The sequence below is a fragment of the Lycium barbarum genome, chromosome 8, assembly GCF_019175385.1.
Source record: "Lycium barbarum isolate Lr01 chromosome 8, ASM1917538v2, whole genome shotgun sequence".
Lineage (NCBI taxonomy): Eukaryota > Viridiplantae > Streptophyta > Magnoliopsida > Solanales > Solanaceae > Lycium > Lycium barbarum.
In genome coordinates, this window is record NC_083344.1 from 3484837 (window position 1) to 3504891 (window position 20055).

The window sequence follows — 20055 nt, forward strand, 5'->3', positions numbered from 1 at the left end:
CTTAGTGTATACATATTGTCACGTGACTAACACGCAATTCCAGTAAGTAGTTAATTTCGTCTATTTGTATCTTTTATTTTAGTACTAGTGTTGTTGTGCTTTCACTAAGTTTGCATTATTTCAAGAAATTGTGTATTTATCTAGACAACTAAATTTTAAGTGATTATTGAGTATAACTCATCCTCTTTTAGAACCTTAAGACAATTTTATACTCATTTTTAAAAGAATGAACATAATATCCTTTTTGTTATTTTTCAATGATGTAGCACTGCTACTGCATACATAATCTTTAAAAAGGATAACTAATATTTTCAGTTTATTTAAAGCATTTAATATAGTTAACAAGAATTCCTTGACATTCCTTGACAATTAAGAAAGATCGACTAATAAAAGGATTATATAACGTGTCTGCCAATACTAGCTAGCTATATGTAAATTATATATAGATTTGGATACAAGACAAGTTTCCAAGAATATTAGTTTCCTATGGAGATATATAGTATAATAAATAGAAGAACATGCAAAATCATTGGTGGCATTTGATAGAGAACAATCTTTGATTTGGTTGTTCTAGGAGATTTAGTTTTGATATTTTATTTTAAAATTATTGCGAGTGTTAGGATTGGCAGTATTTTTATTGATTAATTTAGATTTAATTTTTTTCCAAGGAGAAACTTTATTGTACTATAGCCACAAGATATCTCTCCTAATTAAATATGGAAACTTTCTTTTTATTGTACTAGAACAATGCATATTTTTTGTGCAAAATTGGTCCTTGCTTCAAAGCCCCTTTACTCTGGTAATTGTCAGTTAGTTTTAACTACCGGCGTTAACAGGAGACCAAAAATGCTTATTTTCTAATTAATTTAAAGGAAAATCTACACAAAGGTATATTTTATAGGACAATTTTATACCTACTCTCAAATTTAAAGAACCATTTATGATCTCAAATTTTGTACCATTTTTCTCGAACTTTTCCTTTAAAAGTTATTCTGTGAGATAATGGCTAAAATACAAGTGATTTTATTGGTACAAAACAAGAAAATGTGACTTTGCTGAGTCGTTTCTATAACTTGGATGACCATTCAAAGAATTAACTCCATATATTTCAACCACCAAAACACACCATGTATATCTCATATCACCACTATTATGTACAAGTTCCTTTCTTAGTAGAAATAGAAACAATTACACACCAAAAAACAAGAAGAAAGAAACCACTCATCAGTAAAGGAGGGAGAAATCACTCCCACAGGAAAGAATGAAAATACAACAAAGCTTTGAGCAAAATGGGTACTTGCTGCAGTGATGAATAGCAACTCCAACTAGGATCTTTTGACCTGCATTGAGTTATCTTATGAGCCAACTAAAATGCTGAAATTATGCTCAAGTACCCGAACAAAAGGGGGAGGGGAGGGGATGGGATTTTCTTTCTTGAGTTTAACTACAGCGACAACAACAAACCCAGTGTGATCCCACAAGTGGGGTCTAGGGAGGATAGGATGCACGCAGACCTTACCTCTACCTTTGTGAGGTAGAGAGGCCTTGAGTTTAACTGACAGTATAATTTTTCTTTTTTACATACTATAGGTAACTGTTCATAATAACCAGGATTCGTAACTTGAAAAATTAAACAATAACCAATTACAATAGGTTAAAATGTTGTCAGTATATAGAACTTAAATCCTTTATTGGGAGAAGCAGGGAACAAAGAGACTTGCCTTGCTCAGGTACTTCTTATGAACCTTTAGAGCCTTATTTAGTGCTTTCTTTGCATCCAAATTGCCAGTTATCTCACCCAAGATCTGGAAAAGAAGTTATTCTCACGACCAAAAGAGATACAATAATGTGGAATATACAGACAAGGAGAGACATTTTAAGAAGACCTGGACAACATCATCTAGGCCCTTTGCCTCTTTCATAAGCCGTTTTTTCTTCGTCTCAAGAACACTTGCAACTAGGAAAATGGCAAGTGCATCGTTCTGTTTCATCGCGCCAGTCACTATTCTTCTTTCAAATTTCCCATATTGCTTTAGCTGCTTATAATTTAACTTATCGGGAAGTTGTTCCAGTGTCTTGTCATACAATGAATATATGTTTGGGTTGTACTCCATGGCCCACATCACCTAAATGAAGTATGAACAAAAGTAGCATCAATCAGAAGATTATGATAACTCTGACCTACATTTGCTCATCATCCGTCCTCCTTTTGTAGTTGAAAATATAAATATCCTTGTCCTTCCACTCGACCTTTAAGTGACATGCTTATGGGTGTCAAATGGGCTGAGCTAATAAATAGGCGGGTCAATGGGTTGAAATGGGTGGAGCTGAAATGGTCTAAAAATCAGGACATGACCCAACCCGCCCAACTCTTACTAAATTTTTAATTCTTTATTTATAATTTGTTTAGGCATAAGGCACTATTACCCCCTTGAACTATACCCGAATTTGCTACGACACACCTTAATTTTCCCTAGGTCCTATTACCCCCCTAAACTTATTTAAAATGGAATAATTACCCCCTTAAACGCTGATGTGGCAAGGAGAGTGTGTTTCACACTCTTTGAGAGAGTTAGAAACATAAAAAACGGGAAAACTTATTTTTTTTCTTAAAAATATTTATTTTTTTAAAATATGAAAATAAATCTAGTTTTCCAAATTTAGTTTTAAAAAATGGGTTTTCCACATTTTAAAAAAATAATTAATTTTTCCAAAATTTTATAAAAATTCAGTTTTTTCACATTTTGACAAGAAAAACACTTTTTACGGATTATTTTATTTGAAAAATAAAAGTGTCCTAAGAAAATGAAATCATGAAAATCAAGATTTTTTAAGACATTTTAAAAAAATAATCAAGTTTTCCATATTTTTAACAAATCCACTTTTCCATATTTTAAAAAAATTCATGTTTTCAGAAAAAAAAACAAACGGGTTTTTTAAAAAATCAACTTTTCAATTATTGTTTTTTAAAAAGAGTTTTAAAAATCATTTTTTTAAAGAAAATTCAGTTTTTTAATCCATATTTTCAGACTTTTTTTAAAAAAAATGGGTTTTAAAAAATCAAATTTTCAATTTTTTTTTTTTAAAACGGGTTTTAAAAATCATTTTTTTAAAAGAAAATTTAGTTTTTTTTTAATTTTATTTAAAAAAAATGACACGTAAGCTGGAAAAAAATTAAAACAAATAAAAACACATGTGGCAAGGAGAGTGTATGTCACTCTCCCATATGAGAGTGGGCATCAGTGTTTAGGGGGGTATTTATTCCGTTTTAAATAAGTTTAGGGGGGTAATAAGACCCAGGGAAAGGTAAGGTGTGTCGTAGGAACTTCGGGTATAGTTCAGGGGGGTAATAGTGCCTTATCCCAATTTGTTTAACACCTAATAAAACTTTTTTCCTTATAATATGGCTATATAACATATCAAATAAAGAATGTGTTCTTAAAAATATTTAGGCAGTTTCTCATGGGTCAATTTGAGCTGAATATCAACCCAGATTTTGAATGGGCTGAATAGAGCAGGTCAAAGTAGGCTGAGTTAACAAAATAAACGGGTCATTAACCCGCCCAGACCTAAGCGGGTTGGGCGGGGTCATGATTTTATGGGCTGATTTTGCCACCCCTAGACGTGATCTTTTGAAACACAAAAAACATAGAAGTAGAACAACCGTTTCTCTCATGAAACTAAAAATTTGCCAAGTAAAACTGCCATGTCTCTTAATAGCCAATGTAGCCGCCTAGCCGGGCAAAATGTAATTAACTGATGTGAGACACCAAAGACCGGGAAAAACCATTGTGCAATATTTTTTCGATCCACAAAACAATAATGTGAAAAGAAGTTTGGGCTTCTCACCTCCCAGAGATAGAGTGCATCGACAAATGAGAGCTCTCTCCGGAAAAGTACCATCAACATGCGTAAAGCGAACAGATATTCTCCGCCATCTATCTCCTCTGCCAATTACAATTGAAGAAGTTGGTGAGGGAGAACAAGAGAGAGTAAACTCTATGTCTGGAATTTCTCCTCTCTACTTTTAGATGGTCAAACATGCAGTTTGTGGCTTTCTTAACAAATGCAGATTTCCATGATATCTCCATGAAAAAATCTCATGTTATATTACCAACGTCCCAAACAACATATATGAGAGACGTTTTTAACATGGATGTCCATTCTTCGCAATGATTAACTTATGATTTGTTAGTCTTTGCCTGCATCATTTCAAGATAATATTTATCTTATGATAGTCAATAACAAACTTGGACTGCATGCATTAAAAGTTCACAAGATAAATCATGATTTTATGGAACATATCATCAGAACATATTACAGGCCTTAAATTCACTCATGAATCATGATAGCCCAACATAATACTTAATGTGTAAGGCCAATCAAGACTACCACAGAATAAGACCAAAATATCTAACAGAAAACAATAGGTTTATCTAGGACTACAATTTGGACTTGTCTGGAAGAGAGATTCCGGTTTAGATCATATGTCCCTCCAAAAATCTATGTTCTAAATACCCGTTTACAGAACCTAGGTTTATCTTTTCCTTTCTTTGGTCGCTGCTTACCAAAGTTTTAACCTATGTTAAAATAATGAACGTTGAAGATTCAAAAAGCTTGGACTCGTAGAAGATAACATCAGGAAGATACAATGAATGTATATTGCATGTCATTTCCAAATCATAAAAGCCTGAAATGCAATAAGATCTTTGCAATTTTTTCTATGGAACTTGAAATATTAAGAACTATTCAACCATATGAAATTGCAATACTGCTTTCGAATTGAAACTTTCTTGAGGAAACAATTAAGTAAATTAAGTCAATAGATAGGATAAAAAGCACAAGCTGAAGCATATAGCATAACTTAAATTTCTTTAACATACAAGGCTTTCTGCATAAAACTTTTGATTTTATAAACCAGTAGCAACTTATAATAACTTGCTAACTCACAAAAAATCCAGAAACTTTTCTAAAGCCTATGTTAGATGTGGGCTAATCAGTCAGAACTATACGATATGGCATGCAAGGAAAATCAACAACACTGACAAGATCTTGCGTTCTTTACTTCTTTCATGGCAATAACTAATGAAAAATATATGGAGAACAGCCACCCCTTACCGAGGTGTCGATGAAGCTTTGGATCAACAGTTTTAACAATTTGTGCAAGGGTACTCAGTTGAGACTGCACTCCCATAGAATTTGCGCTGGACTTGAAATTTTCTCGCTGTTGAAGCGAATATGGAGTTATTATATATGCAGTAATGGCATAAACATAAGAAATAATTAGCACAAGATTGCACAAGTTTAAATAAAGGTTAACAACACTTTTGATCCCTCATTTATTGGTAATTCTAATTTTAGTCCTTGTGATATCTGACTAAGCATGTTTAGCCGAACTTCCGAAATCTGCATATTTCGTAAAGTATCTTTTTATTAGAAGTGCTTTTCGATTCGTAAAGTATCTTTTTTTTTTTTTTTTTTTTCTTGTTTTTTGTTCTTTCTCTCTCCTCTGCACTTTCTCTCTCCTCTGCTCTCTCCCAGATCTGCCCACCCATTACTCCGTCCGGCGACCATACGTCACCACTGTTCAGGTGACGCCGGCGACCAGGTAACGCCGGCCACTTTTCCGGCTAGATTTCCTTTTCTTCTTCTTCTCTTCTCCTTTTTTTCCTTTTTTAATCTGCTCCTGGCGCTGCCAGTACGCCGCTGCGCCATCGCCGGCGAGTTTTTCCGGCGAATTTTTCCGGCCAGCCCCCTCTTTCTCTCTCCTTTTCCCTTTTTCTTTTATTTTTCTTTTCTTCTTTTTCCCTCCTATTCTCTTCTCCCTTTCAGGTATTTGTGAACATTTTTCCGGCAGTGAACAGTACTCGACCGTGAACAGTGTTTTCCGGTGACAACCAGGTTTAGTTCAACTGGAGTTGGTACCTCCGGTTGCCATATTCACTATTTGTCTATACACTTGTAGTTATATTTTGCTGACTTTAGACCTTTGAATAATTTATTAGTTCATACTTATTTTCGTGGCTTTGGTTAGTGATGGTAGACTAGGGTCATGTTCTCGTTCGGGGACGGGGGCGAGGGTTAGGAGGGGTAAGTGGGTTAAAGGAGCCTCTAGGTTGAGAGTAGGGTCTTGGAACATTGGGACGTTAACGGGAAAGTCCATAGAGCTAGTTAAGATTCTTAAGAAGAGGAAAATTAATATAGCTTGTGTCCAAGAGACTAAATGGGTAGGTCCTAAAGCTAAAGAGGTAGACGAGTATAAGCTGTGGTTCTCTGGTAGGTCGAAGTATAGAAATGGGGTGGGCATTTTAGTAGATAGTGATTTAAGAGACCAGGTGGTAGAGGTTAGGAGAGTCACTGATAGGATGATGTCGATTAAAGTGGTCGTTGAAGGACTCACTTTGAACATTATTAGTGCTTATGCGCCGCAAGCGGGGTTAGGCGAGGAGGAGAAGAGGCGCTTTTGGGAGGATTTGGACGAATTAGTGGGAGGCATACCGCCTACTGAGAAGTTATTCGTGGGAGGTGATTTCAATGGGCACATTGGGCTTATTTCGGGAGGTTATGATGATGTGCATGGAGGCTTTGGCTTCGAGGACAGGAATGGAGGAGGAGTCTCACTTTTGGATTTTGCAAGAGCTTTCGGGTTGGTGATAGCCAATTCGAGTTTCCCAAAGAAAGAGGAGCACTTGGTAACCTTCCGTAGTTCAGTGGCTAAGACCCAAATTGACTTTTTACTCCTTAGGAAGGACGATAAAGGTCTGTGCAAAGACTGTAAGGTCATTCCGAGCGACTATCTTACAACCCGACATAAGCTCTTGGTGATGGATCTAGGGATCAAGATGCCGAGGAAGAAGAGGGTCGTGGATGACCGACCTAGGATCAGATGGGGGAGTTTGACCACGACTAGTGCCGTGGAGATGGGAGAGAAATTGAAGGTTATGGGCGCCTGGGATAGCAGTGGGGATGCGACAAGTATGTGGGATAGGACGGCTAGTTGCATTAGGGCGGTAGCAAGGGAAGTGTTGGGGGTCTCGACAGGTAGTCGTGGCCAGCATCGAGGGGACTGGTGGTGGAATGGAGAAGTTCAAGGGAAGGTGGAAGCAAAGAAGGTGGCGTATGCGAAGTTGATAGAAAGCAAGGATGAGGTGGAGCAGTGGACGAATAGGAAACTTTATAAGATGGCGAGGAAGGAGGCGAAGTTGGCGGTTTCGACGGCAAAAACGGCAGCTTTTGAACGCCTTTATGCTGAACTAGAAGAGAAAGGAGGGGATCAAAAATTGTTCAAGCTAGCCAAGGCGAGGGAGAGAAAGGCACGTGATGTGGTTCAAGTGAAGTGCATCAAGGACGAGCATGGCAAAGTATTGGTAGAGGAGACTCTCATTAGACGGAGATGGCAGTCATACTTCTCCAAACTCTTAAATGAAGAAGGGGACAGAGACATTGTGTTGGGAGATCTAGAACATACTGGAAGGCGTCAAGATTTTGGGTATTGCAGGAGTATTAAGGTTGAGGAGGTTAAGGGTGCTGTTCGTAGGATGCGCAGGGGAAGAGCGACCGGACCTGACGAGATTCCTGGGGAATTTTGGAAGAGTGCGGGCCCGACAGGTTTGGAGTGGCTGACTAGGTTGTTTAATGTCATCTTTAAGACGGCAATGATGCCTGAAGAATGGAGGTCGAGTGTAATGGTCCCTCTATACAAGAACAAGGGAGATATCCAGAGTTGCAACAACTATAGAGGTATCAAGCTACTAAGCCATACTATGAAAGTGTGGGAAAGGGTGGTGGAGATGAGGGTGAGGAAAGGCGTGTCTATTTCAGAGAATCAGTTCGGATTCATGCCGGGAAGCTCAACTACAGAAGCCATCCATCTTGTGAGAAGACTGGTGGAGCAGTATAGGGAGAGGAAAAGGGACTTACACATGGTATTCATTGACCTAGAAAAGGCTTACGACAAAGTCCCAAGAGAAATCCTATGGAGATGCTTGGAGGCTAAAGGTGTACCTGTGGCGTACATTAGGGTGATCAAGGACATGTATGAGGGAGCCAAAACCAGGGTAAGGACAGTAGGAGGAGACTCAGAGCACTTTCCAGTTGTGATGGGGTTGCATCAAGGATCAGCTCTTAGTCCGTTCTTATTTGCCTTGGTGATGGATGGATTGACGCGGCAAATTCAAGGTGAGGTGCCATGGTGTATGCTTTTCGCGGATGACATAGTCCTGATCGATGAGACGCGTAGCGGAGTTAACGCTAAGCTGGAGGATTGGAGACAAACTCTGGAGTCTAAAGGGTTTAAGCTGAGTAGGACCAAGACAGAGTACTTAGAGTGTAAGTTTAGTGAAGCACCTCAGGAGGCCGGCTTGGAAGTGAGGCTTGGTACCCAAGTCATCCAGAAGAAAAGTAGTTTCAAGTATCTTGGGTCTATTATGCAAGGCAGCGGGGAGATTGACGATGATGTCACACATCGTATTGGGGCAGGGTGGATGAAATTGAGGCTTGCTTCCGGAGTGCTATGTGACAAGAAGGTGCCACCACAACTTAAGGGAAAGTTCTACAAAGTGGTGGTTAGACCGACTATGTTGTATGGGGCGGAGTGTTGGCCAGTTAAGGTTTCTCACGTTCAAAAGATGAAAGTTGCTGAGATGAGAATGTTGAGATGGATGTGTGGCCACACCAGGAGTGACAGGATTAGGAATGAGGATATTCGGGACAAGGTGGGAGTGGCCTCGGTGGAAGACAAGATGCGAGAAGCGAGATTGAGATGGTTTGGGCATGTGAAGAGGAGAGACACGGATGCCCCAGTGCGGAGGTGTGAGAGGTTGGCCATGGATGGTTTCAGACGAGGTAGGGGTAGGCCAAAGAAGTATTGGGGAGAGGTAATTAGACACGACATGGCGCAGTTACAACTTACCGAGGACATGATCTTAGATAGGAGGGTTTGGAGGACCCATATTAGGGTAGAAGGCTAGTAGATAGTCTCATTACCCTGCCTTATTAATAGTCGCATTATCGTAGTATAATTTCTTGTGCTCTAATTTATACTATTATGCTATTATCTGTTATTTCCTGTGCTTTGATTATTCTATGTTATCTGTGTCGCTTGCGTTACTTCATTTCATTTCCATATCGCTTTGAATCTCTTAGCCGTATCTGACCTCTTTTTATGTTTTTATTGAGTCGAGGGTCTCTCGGAAACAGCCATCCTACCTTGGTAGGAATAAGGTCTGCGTACACTCTACCCTCCCCAGACCCCACGTTGTGGGATTTCACTGGGTTGTTGTTGTTGTTGTTGTTGTTGTTGTGATATCTGACTAAGCATATTTAACCTTCAATTACTTGAGATGTTGCTTTTGATCCTTTTGCTTATAATACCCACAAACTTTTAGATTTATTAACCGCTCCACCGTTTAATTATCCACGTGTTATGTTAAAATTGTCCTGTTCTTTCATATTTGAGGGTAATATACTTCTAAAAATAGCTCAAATATAACACATCTCCTACATAAAGGGATCAAAAACACACATTTTCTAATTAATTGAAGGTTAAATGTGATGAGTCATATATCATAAGGACCAAAATCAGAATTTAGCAATAACTAAGGGACCAAAAGTGTTATTCTCCCTTTAAATAAGAAGTTACTAAAGAGCACCTAAATGTAGGCACAAGTTTATCACCACTTTCCATGACAACAGATTTGTTGCCTGAGTATTCTGGTAATATAACCATATGAAAGCTAACTACAGTTAGAAGTTGAAACCTGAAACAGATAGACATTAACATAACGCTGGAGCTCGTGGTTTATCATTACAAGAGAAACTCAAAGAAAATTATCCAGTAAAAGTTCAAACAAAGGTATGACTGGAATGTGGATTTTATTTTATTCTATTCCTTTTGTTTTTTTGTGAACGGGTGTTAAGAAGGTAGTCAACCAATCACCCTTATTGATGTGAAGAAACGTGAGCATCCAACCCAAAACCTTAAGGCAAAGTGGACATTCATAGAGCTCTTTGAAAACTCTTATACAACGAATGAGGGACAACTGTATTTCTTAACACCCTCTGGCACGTGTACCCCGATTTTAGAGTTGAATTGTGTTTTTTTTTTTGCCCTTTTTTTTTTGAAGTTGAGAGGAGGAGGCTCAATAGAAATGGGCTTGGAGTGGAGGGAGACAGATTAGGCTCAACAGGCTAATAGTGGCTTGGAGCCATGTTAATTAACGGCTCGATGGGTTGAATTGAGATAGAGAGAGAAACCCAAAGCAGCGCCGTGGTCTTAGAGAGAGGCCGGAATGATAGAACATGAAGAGAGAAAGGGGTTGCACAAACGAGTTCACCAAAGTCTGACTCTGAAGTCATTTCAAAGAATTTGAGCATCCAACCCAAAATCTTAGGGAAACAGGTGGAATGACCCAAGAATTTATAAACCTCTTTGGAGACCCTTACACAACCCATAAGGAACAAGTGCCTCATATAATATCTTAAGTTGCCAGAAATGAGGCAAATTTATTTTAGGTCTGCAACACGTCATCTCACATACGGACCTCACTCTTTTTGTCTCGGCCAAGCATGTGAAAATTAGTTTTTATAATGGGTAGTGCAAAAACTTAAATTTATAAATTGTGTGATTACCTCATATAAAACCTTAAGATGTTAAAGAAGAAACACATTTATTTATTTATTTATTTTAGGTCTGCAACAAGCATGAATGGAAACAAGAGAGGCATACCAATTTACGCATTACACGTTCAAAGCACCAGAATGCATCTGCTTCATTCTCAAGTAGAATAACCATTGGGGAGCAAATATCAGTCATTCCTGTTCAGACAAAATCAGAGAAAGGTTTATAATTGGCCTTGATTTAAAAAAAAAAATTAGTTTCTAAATACTGCTATAATACCTTGAACATAACCAATATCTTTATCCATCCATGCATAGACAGCTAGCACATCCCAGAGTTTTGCCTGATTAGCTTGATTCTCATAAAATAAAAGAAAACGATCCGTGCGAACAACATCTAAACCTATACAACATCATAAGCCATGACAATTTTAGATATTTTCAGGAAATCAGTCTATACTGATGCATAATCTTCCTTACAAAGGCAAAATGAATGGGATTTCGATGTTTCAAATTCATCCATTATAATGGAACATAGACACATGAAATTAAAGCTCATTAAATTCTCCCCCTGTTATTCGAAACTGCCCGTAACTTATGATAACCTTGTCAACAGCCTTCAATACAATAAACTACATGTACCGTGTTGGAGAAAACCTGTATGTGGATTGAATAACTTAAGTTGGAACTTCGGTGAAATTTTGAAGCTTAGAATCTAGCAGCATTTGCAGATGTAATGAGAAAATACTGGAGCGAGTTTACACTATCTCCAAAAATTGATTTTGTGAAAATAGAAAAGGAACTTTTGATAGACTTGATAACAATATACAAAAGGTGTTCCTTATTTAGGAGTCTTAGGTAATGTATAATATGGTAGGTGATCAATCCCTATACTAATAAGGTGATTAAATATCTTTAATTAAAAATAAAAAATCCTATTGTATCAGATAGAATATTCTATATGATCTTCCTTTCCGGGCTTGTTCGACGTAATTTTCACTCTTTCGCCGCTTATTATCTGTGACTTGTTCCCGCTTAAACTCAGCATCTAGAATACACCAACTAGAGTGAAGAAAAAGATACCAATGTCTCATCACTTGTTGAACATATCACAGCTCTCTGACCAAAACCCTTTATATAGTCTTTCTCTGTATTTTATAGCAGCTTGTCAAATGACCAGCTTCAAAGAAATGTCAAAAGGTTGAGACACGCATCCTTAAATGAAGCGTCCCCCCCCCCGCGCGGGGGTGCGGTGCAGGGAGCAAACGTCTTTAGAATAACAAATGTTGGTTATATTCTGCACAACTAAGTATCCAAGGGTGTGGCCTAGTGGTCAATGAAGTGGGTTGAGAACCGTGAGGTCTCAGGCAAAAACACTAGGTGATTTCTTCCCATCTATCCAAGCCTTGGTAGATAGAGTTATCTGGTACCTGTGCTGGTGGGAGGTAGCAGGTGCCCGTGGAATTAGTGGAGGTGCGCGCAAGCTAGCCCAGACACTACGGTTATCAATATATGTATATATAGACTACCTCAAAGTTATAGCTATGTTAACTAATTAAGTTAAGTCGAAAAAGTATAATTCACGAAAAGCAAAGTTGGGAAAAAATAGATTATTACTGGGCATTAATTGTTCAAACTGGAAAGTATTTGAGAACACGAGCAAATAATTGTGACAGACGGACTGGAAAGAGAATGTACAGTTGACATTCAAGTTTTTCCAACAACCACCCACCCTTCTTCTAAGAAACAGACACAGATATAGAATTAGAGATAAACACAGGGAGCTCCACAGCAAATATGAATGTATAAAGTTGCAAATTAAAACTAAAGAATAAGTAGTGGCATGAGCACTGACCAATTTGGGACAAGTTAAGCTTCCACTGAACCACTTTCTTGTCATAAACACCATTATCGACTGGCATGGCATCGTTAGTATCCTGTACATTACTGGTAGTGTTCGCAAGCTCTATAGGTTGGCCATCATCAGTGACTATAGCTTTTGTGGTAAATTTCCCACTGCCAACGAGAGGTACTATGTTTTGGCATTCAGATTTCCATGTAGCATATTGCTCTCTGAGTATGCATATTCAAATTTTTAGGCGACTCATAAATAAGTTGTATGAAATTCATTAAGGAAAAAGAATATTATAAGGATGAAAGAAGGCACGGGTGTGTTTTCAGCTGATAGTCACAGTATACTTTTATAATTTGGTTCTCCAGGCAAATTACATTTTTTCATGTTATCACTATTACTGTTGTCTTTGCTGTCTTTATTTGCAAAATTTCAAACTTTGACTGACCATTCTTCTTTTTGGTCCTCCAATACATTCCGACACACATGAGAGATCAAAGTCCCCAACTGGTGAGCTCAATCTCTGGCAGTCCCCTTACCAATAATTTAATCTGTTCTATCCCGGTAGTTACACAATTAGCTCTTCCTTTTTCCTTGGAGTCAAGTGAGAAATAAAAAACATGTGTTTAACTATCTTGCACAACTAGTTCTCAATTGAATGCCGAGACTCAAGAATCAAGATATTGGAGAATTTAATGTTCAAGGATTTGACTATAGGTCTGTGCATTCTTTTTTCAGTATAGTTGGAAGCTTGTAACTATAAAATGTCAACTATTGCAAAACAACAATTTCCAGCTTTTGTAATTAAGACTAAAGGTGCAAGTATTTGAACCTCAATACGTCAAATTCATTGGCAACCTTTTGCCAAGGGGTCCTTCTGATAAGAAAAACTAAACCGAGCTTAACCTAACAGAACTGTCCCAAGCTTGGCTTGGCCCTTATGGAGAGCTCGATTAAACCAGACTCGCCCGGCTGAATCCAAGTTGGTTCACCTTGGTGCTCAGTCCTAACTACATTATAATTCAGAAAGTTGATCTTTGAATACACTCTATGAACATGAAAAGTTTTGTGTAAGTTACACTGAGGACCCTTTGACAGCTGCATGGGTTTATGCATTACATATTCAATGCATAATGAGTCCCTAGAGTTATGATTTCTGATTTTACCTCTACTATTATAGTCTATACTCCTTCTGTCCAAATCTATGTGACACTCTTTCCTTGTTAGTCAGTCCCAAAAAGAATGATACATTTCTATATTTAGTAACAAGTTAACTTTTAAAATGTCCATTTTACCATTAATGAAATGATTTATAGCTACACAAATATCTATGGCTTGGTTTAGAACACAAGTCTCAAAAGTAATTATTTCTCTTCAACTTCGTGCTCAGTCAAACACCATCACATAAATTGGGACGGAGGGAGTATTAAATAAGTGTAACTCTTTGGCCAATGGCCATAGTTGAAATGAGTTAGATTACCTCCGCCGTTGTCTAAGCTCATTTCTTTCCTCAAAAGTGCTATTGGGATCAAAACAACCCAGCAAGAACTCCCAGACAGCCCCTTTAATTGATGGATGAACCCCCTAGCATTCACAGAATAATCAATAAGCATCAGAAATCTTAAGACTTTAAGTTTTACATCTAAACAGCAATAAGCAGATTGAGTATTGGTGATAGACAATGACTCTTTATAATGAACTCAATGAAAGTGCTAATGGTGGATCAAATAATCTGCCTAATATATAGTTTATAGAAGCCTAATCAATGCTAAGCGAAATGTTATTCCAGATCATGAATAATTTTACAAGCTAAACTTTTGTATCATTTAGACTTTTCTAAACTGTCCAAATCCAAACCAGCAAGGGATTAGTGTCGATAAAACAATTGGTGCTCCGGAATAAGAGAACTGATTGTTTCCCCTTTATTATTAGTAGCAGAGCAGTTAAAACTTATATCATCAAGAAATTCTACTATTAACACAAAAAGAGGATCTTAAATGCTTTTTATTAAGACTCCCAACGGAAATAACATATCTGGAAAATCACAAATGAATGATCCTTATATTTTGTTATGGGTAATGAAATAATCATTCTATAAGTGCAGATGACTGAGCGGGAGTAATTGATGAAATTGGTTTCCCATGAAGTTTTTCACCTTCAGCAGTTCAGCACTTGCACAAATTGAGGGTCTATTATGCTCCAATCGTCCAGCAATTGAAGATTACAAGACGAATGTACAGTATATAATGGAAGTGAGCAACTCCAAGTCAAGTTAAAACCTCACTTGGTGGCAAAAACACTAAACAAATAGTATATAAACCGAGGTTGGCAGAAAGTAGCATGAAGGTCGGCGTTGTTCAACCAGGACAAAGTCATGAAAGGGCTAGTCGGGAGAAACAGATCAAGAATAGAATGCATATCATCTTAGGAAACTGCTATTTAAGCTAAAGTGGGAGTTACCAAGAAGGAATTGATAATATGAGCTAGAATGAAATCTAGGAAAACAAAAAGGCTACCTACTATCAGAATGAAGTACCAAAGTGGGGAGACAAGGAACAGCATATGTCAAGCCTGTGAAGCTTCAATTCATCACACTACCAGCACTCCCGTAGCTTGGATCAGACCCCCTCCCCTAGAGAGAGAAGCTGAACAGTGATGGTAGTTGCTCAAATGAGCAATGTGGAGGAGGAGGCATCATTAGAGACCAAGAAGGAAATTTCAGTTTTTCCTACTCTATTTCTCTTGGTATTGGAACTAGCAACACTGCTAAAGCAGAAACATTACTTTTTGGATTGAAATGGTGAGCTAGCAAAGGTTTTCACATGGTCATTGGTGAAATAGACTCTCTTCTACTGGGCAAGTGTGTCAAAAGAGAGTGGAAACCACCATGGAGAATCACCAATCAGATCCATGAGATTCAAAAGATGGCTGAAGATCATAGCTTCAACATCAATCATTGCTTCAGAGAAGCCAACAGACCAGCAGACAGTCTAGCAAATTTAAGTCACAGTATTGATGGAATCAAGATCTTCAACCTCTTCTCTGACCTCCCTAAAAACATTAGAGGACTAGGAAATATGAACCAATGGAGCTTGCCTTCTTTTAGAACAAAGCCCACTAAGCCTGTTAATATTATATATGATGCCCCTTGAGCTTTTCTTTTGTAGTATGCCTCAGTTAAGGCATAAATTGCAGTCTCAACTCAATGATCATGTACAAAGTTTCAGGTGCCAAACTCAAATTGTAACTTTTTGCACATCAATGATCAATGAAGACTTTTAATTTTTTATTTTATTTTTAATTTTTTTTACCAAAGTGGAGTAGTCGTTAAAGCAAGGCGGTCCATTAGGTGTTGGATATCCCAAATTAAGAGATCACGAGATAAAATGAAGAATGGACAACTGAAATTGAATTCTTTACCACACAAACATATGTTAACCATAGTGTTGTAGGTGAAAGGACCACCATCAACTTGTATAATCTTTTAAGTCTTAAAGCAATCCATTTGAAAAGATCATGTATGCGTTCATAAACAAATGAATGCGGCATAGTAAATTTATTTAGAATACGCATTGTACAAGAGAGGAAAAAAAAAGTACCCCTCGTTGGATTCGTTTAAGAACACCTGCTATATCCAAATAACCTTCTTGAGAGAATGCAGCAATCCATCTTCTTTCACTGAGAGTTTTTCCTGCCTATCAAACACTTTCCCAAAAAAAGAAAGTGCACAAAAGTAACATAGTGAATAAATCTGTCTTGATCATTTTATAAATAATTATAAATCATTGCTTAAAAAGGTTTTGAAAAGAAAGCACAAAAATCTACAACGACATATTCTAGTGTTTTAGCTCATTTATATGATCAAGGTGTGGGTATATTCACCAAATTAATAGACTATAATTAGATTTCTCTCAACCAAAGGGTAGCAAACTAAAATCAACAATCAAAGAAAATACTGAAGTAGTTGAATTTAAAGAATATTTACCTAAAATAACAAAGGGCAGAAACCATTAACTAGTACTCGCTCAGGATCGAAAAGAGTGTCCACTTAGCCTTTTTTTCTTGGGTCAAAAAGAGTGTCAACTTATCAAATCAAAAAACAATTAACCTTCTTTTTCTAGATTTGCCCCTATTAAGTGTTATGTGATCAAATCCCAATACCTATTTAATTAGAGGCAATTTAGTCAAATTACCTATTTTTGCCTAGGAGTTACAATTTTCTTAAGGGGTGCACAAATTAGTTAGTGGACACTCTTTTTGATCGGGGGAGTAACATATTAAATTGTTGTCTAGTCAACTGAACAATGTGCAATCCCAAACTAATAGCCTCTTTGGCAAGCTTCCAAAATCTTCTTATTTTAAAAAATGTTTTTTGTCATAAGTGCTTTTCGGAAATGTACTTTTAGAGAGTAGCAATTTGTGTTTGGCTAATAAACTTGAAAAGCACTTTTGCCAATATTTTACAGGAATTTGTGCTTGGCCAAGGTTCCAAAAGTGCTTCTGGGGAAAAACTATTTTCTTTCTTTTAGCTTTAGAAAAACAACTTCTGCTACTACTCAAAAGCATTTATTTTGCCCTAAAAGTTTGGCCAAATGCCTCATAACTTAGGTTGACATTATGAACTCTTTGTAACTTTGAATTACAAAAATCAACATGGTTTGATTATATTAACGCTGACCGTCAACCTACCGCAAACCAGAGCGGGATGCACCCTTGTTTACAGGACCCAGCTATTTTGACATAGAACATAAGTATATGCAATAAATTAGTACTAACTTTCAACAAACATTAATTATTTAACCCATAACTTCAAATGTGTAATGAATTGAATGGTAAAAACTTAAAAGGTTTAACTCATCAAATCTAAATTCTGGATCCGCCTATCCAACCGCAACCTCCTAATTTCAACCAAAGCGGTGTATATAAGTAAAATTTAGAAGAAATTAAATAAAATGATGAAAATGAATGAAGTTTCAACTCACCCTAGGTCTGAAGCGAGTATCGGGAACATCAGCTTGGCATTCTGGTCTAACAGGAAAAAAAGAATCTAGCTCCTCCAATGAAGAATCCCTTGCTATTCAAACATAATAAAACCCAAACACCCATTACAATTACAGCAAAAATCAAACAAAACCCAAAACCCAAAATAAGGAGGAAAAAAAAAAAAGTAAAATTCGTACTCCCTCTGTTTCAATCGGTTTGTCTTACTTTCCTTTTTCGACTGTTTCAAAAAGAACATAACTTTCTATATTAAGTAACTCCTTTATATCCAACATCCTACATGACATATTTAAGACCACAAGATTCAAAGAGCATTTAGTACATTACAACATCTTTAGTTTAAAACCACAAGATTCAAAAGTCGAGGGAGTAAGTACTTTGCGGGCAAGGACAATGAAAACCTCAAATACCCATTACAGTTTGAATAAAAATACTCATTATAATTAAAGCAAAAAATCAAAGAAAACCCAAAACCAGTGGCGGAGCCACATGCATCCAAGGGCTGTCGTCGAAAAAATACACTGTGTAAATACATAAAAAGAACTTTTTTATGTATATATACTATGTGTTGAACCCCTTAATTTCGTCGTATATTTACTTTTTTATATTTTGACACCCCTTAGTAAAAATACTAGTTTCACCACCGCCTAAAACCCAGAGAAAAAAAAAAAAAAAAAAAAAGTAAAAATCATAACAATCAGTACCATTCTTCCAGGCATGAAAACCCCAAATATAATTTTAAAAAAAAAAATCAATAAAGCTCTTACCTTTTACCATTTTTGCAGGCAGCCATTATAGAGTTACCCATTACAATTACAGCAAAAATCAAAGAAAACCCAATATCCAAGAACAAAAAAAAAAAAACATAATAATTAGTAACATTCTTGCAGGCAAGTTACAGTTTGAATAACCCCAAATACCTATTACAATTACAGTATAATTCCAAGAAAACCCAAATAATTAAAAAAAAAAAAAATTATAAATCATTACCATTCTTGCAGGCAGCTATTACAAAATTACCCATGTCTTCAAATTATAAAATTTGCATAGATTCCAACTACATATGCATTAAGAATTTGATAGAACCGATTCAGTACCTTATAGCTAAAGATAACTTTTTGTAATTGATTTTTATAAAGTAAAGTGTTGGAAAAAAGAGGTAAAGTAATGAATAAAGAAATGATTATTAAGAATATGATAAATGGGCGCCAGCTAGGAGAATATTGCTCTTTTTATAGATGTATCATAGTTGGCCATATGTAAAGGTTCCATTTTTCCAACTGTATTACCTGAACAGCTAACCTTGTTCTTCTAATTTTATTATTTTTCTTCTTTTCTTTATAAATATAAAAATATAAAAACTAGATTATAAGTTTCTTTTTTTTTTACGCGTTTGGTAAATATATAAAGTGTTTATAAGTCAAGTGGTTATAAGTTAAATTCAGCGGAACGTCATAAACTGGTCCTCCAGCTTATGACTCATCAACTTATAGGTACTCTTAGGCCTTATTTGTGTTTATTAAAATTAAGACGTCAGAATTTGAATTTGAATTAACATGTGAATATTAAGATTTGGATGTTTGATTTTGAATACATATATGAATAGTAAAATGTTGTATTAAGATTTGAATATTAAATATTTGTGAGTTGTTTGTTTTTTCAACGTCTAAATGTGTAAAACTTGTGTTTATTTGAAAATTAATGAATATAAAATTTGTTAATATAAGGAATTAATCTAATATTATACTAATAAAAAAATCAAAAAAAAATATATATGATGGTTGGTAATGGTGATGGCTAACGGTGATGGTTGTGAATGTCGATTGAGGATGGTTTGTTGTTAGTAGCTAGTGGTAATAGAGGTTGGCAGCAGAAGTTGATGGTAATGGTTGGTGGTGACAGTTGATAGTTTGATGAATCAATAATGGTGAATGATGACGGTGATTGGCGATATATGGTGGTAATTGTCGTTCGCAATCAGCTGTTTTTATAGCAATGATTGTAAATAGTGGCTAGTGACAGTATCAGCGGATTGTAGTGATTGGTGCTGGTGGTGGGCGGAGATGAGGATGATGGTTGTGGGTGGTGGGTGATGATAGTTGATAATAGTGGGCAGCGACGACACTAGTTGATAATGATGAAGTATGGCGGTAGCGCTGATGGATGAAATTGTTGCACTGTCATCTTTGTAAAATAATTTGAATAAACGTCTTAATGATATTAAGACTTTGTTAACTATATATCTGAAACTAGTCATGCATGTTTGTAATTAGTCCTTGGGAAGCTAGATTTCACGTACGATTGTTGTAAGTTAGGATTTGAACATTTTTTTGCACGGATTGTCCTTTTTTTAGGGTGGTCTTTAAATTTTGCCCCTCATATTTGTGTTCTTTAAGTTTTGCCCTTCGCTTGGATACCTGAGGTTCTGGATTCGAACCCCCGCTCAGACATAAAATAAAAAAAAAATCGCAAGGCAGGGCTGGGGGAGTGTATGCCGGATTCGGCATACAATCCTTAAGGAAAAACTAAAGTTATGCCGGAGGGGACATACTCTGCCTCGAGACACACACACACACACACACATA

The 20055-nt window shown here is 36.7% G+C and overlaps 1 protein-coding gene across 3 annotated transcripts; it reads right to left on the reverse strand.

Moving 5' to 3' along the window:
* Positions 1–1084: 1084 nt before the first annotated feature.
* Positions 1085–18716, reverse strand: LOC132605721 (rab GTPase-activating protein 22-like). Of its 3 annotated transcripts, none has more exons than XM_060318918.1 (12): positions 18460–18716; positions 17452–17539; positions 16069–16164; positions 13950–14053; positions 12473–12690; positions 10898–11020; positions 10727–10815; positions 5119–5224; positions 3850–3947; positions 1887–2126; positions 1722–1805; positions 1085–1340 (listed from the first exon to the last, which is right to left on the reverse strand). In XM_060318918.1, exons 1-12 carry the CDS (start codon positions 18492–18494, stop codon positions 1326–1328), a joined length of 1296 nt encoding a protein of 431 aa, XP_060174901.1. In that variant the 5' UTR covers positions 18495–18716; the 3' UTR covers positions 1085–1325. The 3 variants fall into 3 exon arrangements, with proteins under 3 accessions (XP_060174901.1, XP_060174900.1, XP_060174902.1); XM_060318917.1 differs by having other exon boundaries at positions 17452–17543; positions 18461–18715; XM_060318919.1 differs by lacking the exon at positions 18460–18716 and adding an exon at positions 18238–18262 and having other exon boundaries at positions 17452–17543.
* Between the last annotated feature and the right edge of the window lie 1339 nt (positions 18717–20055).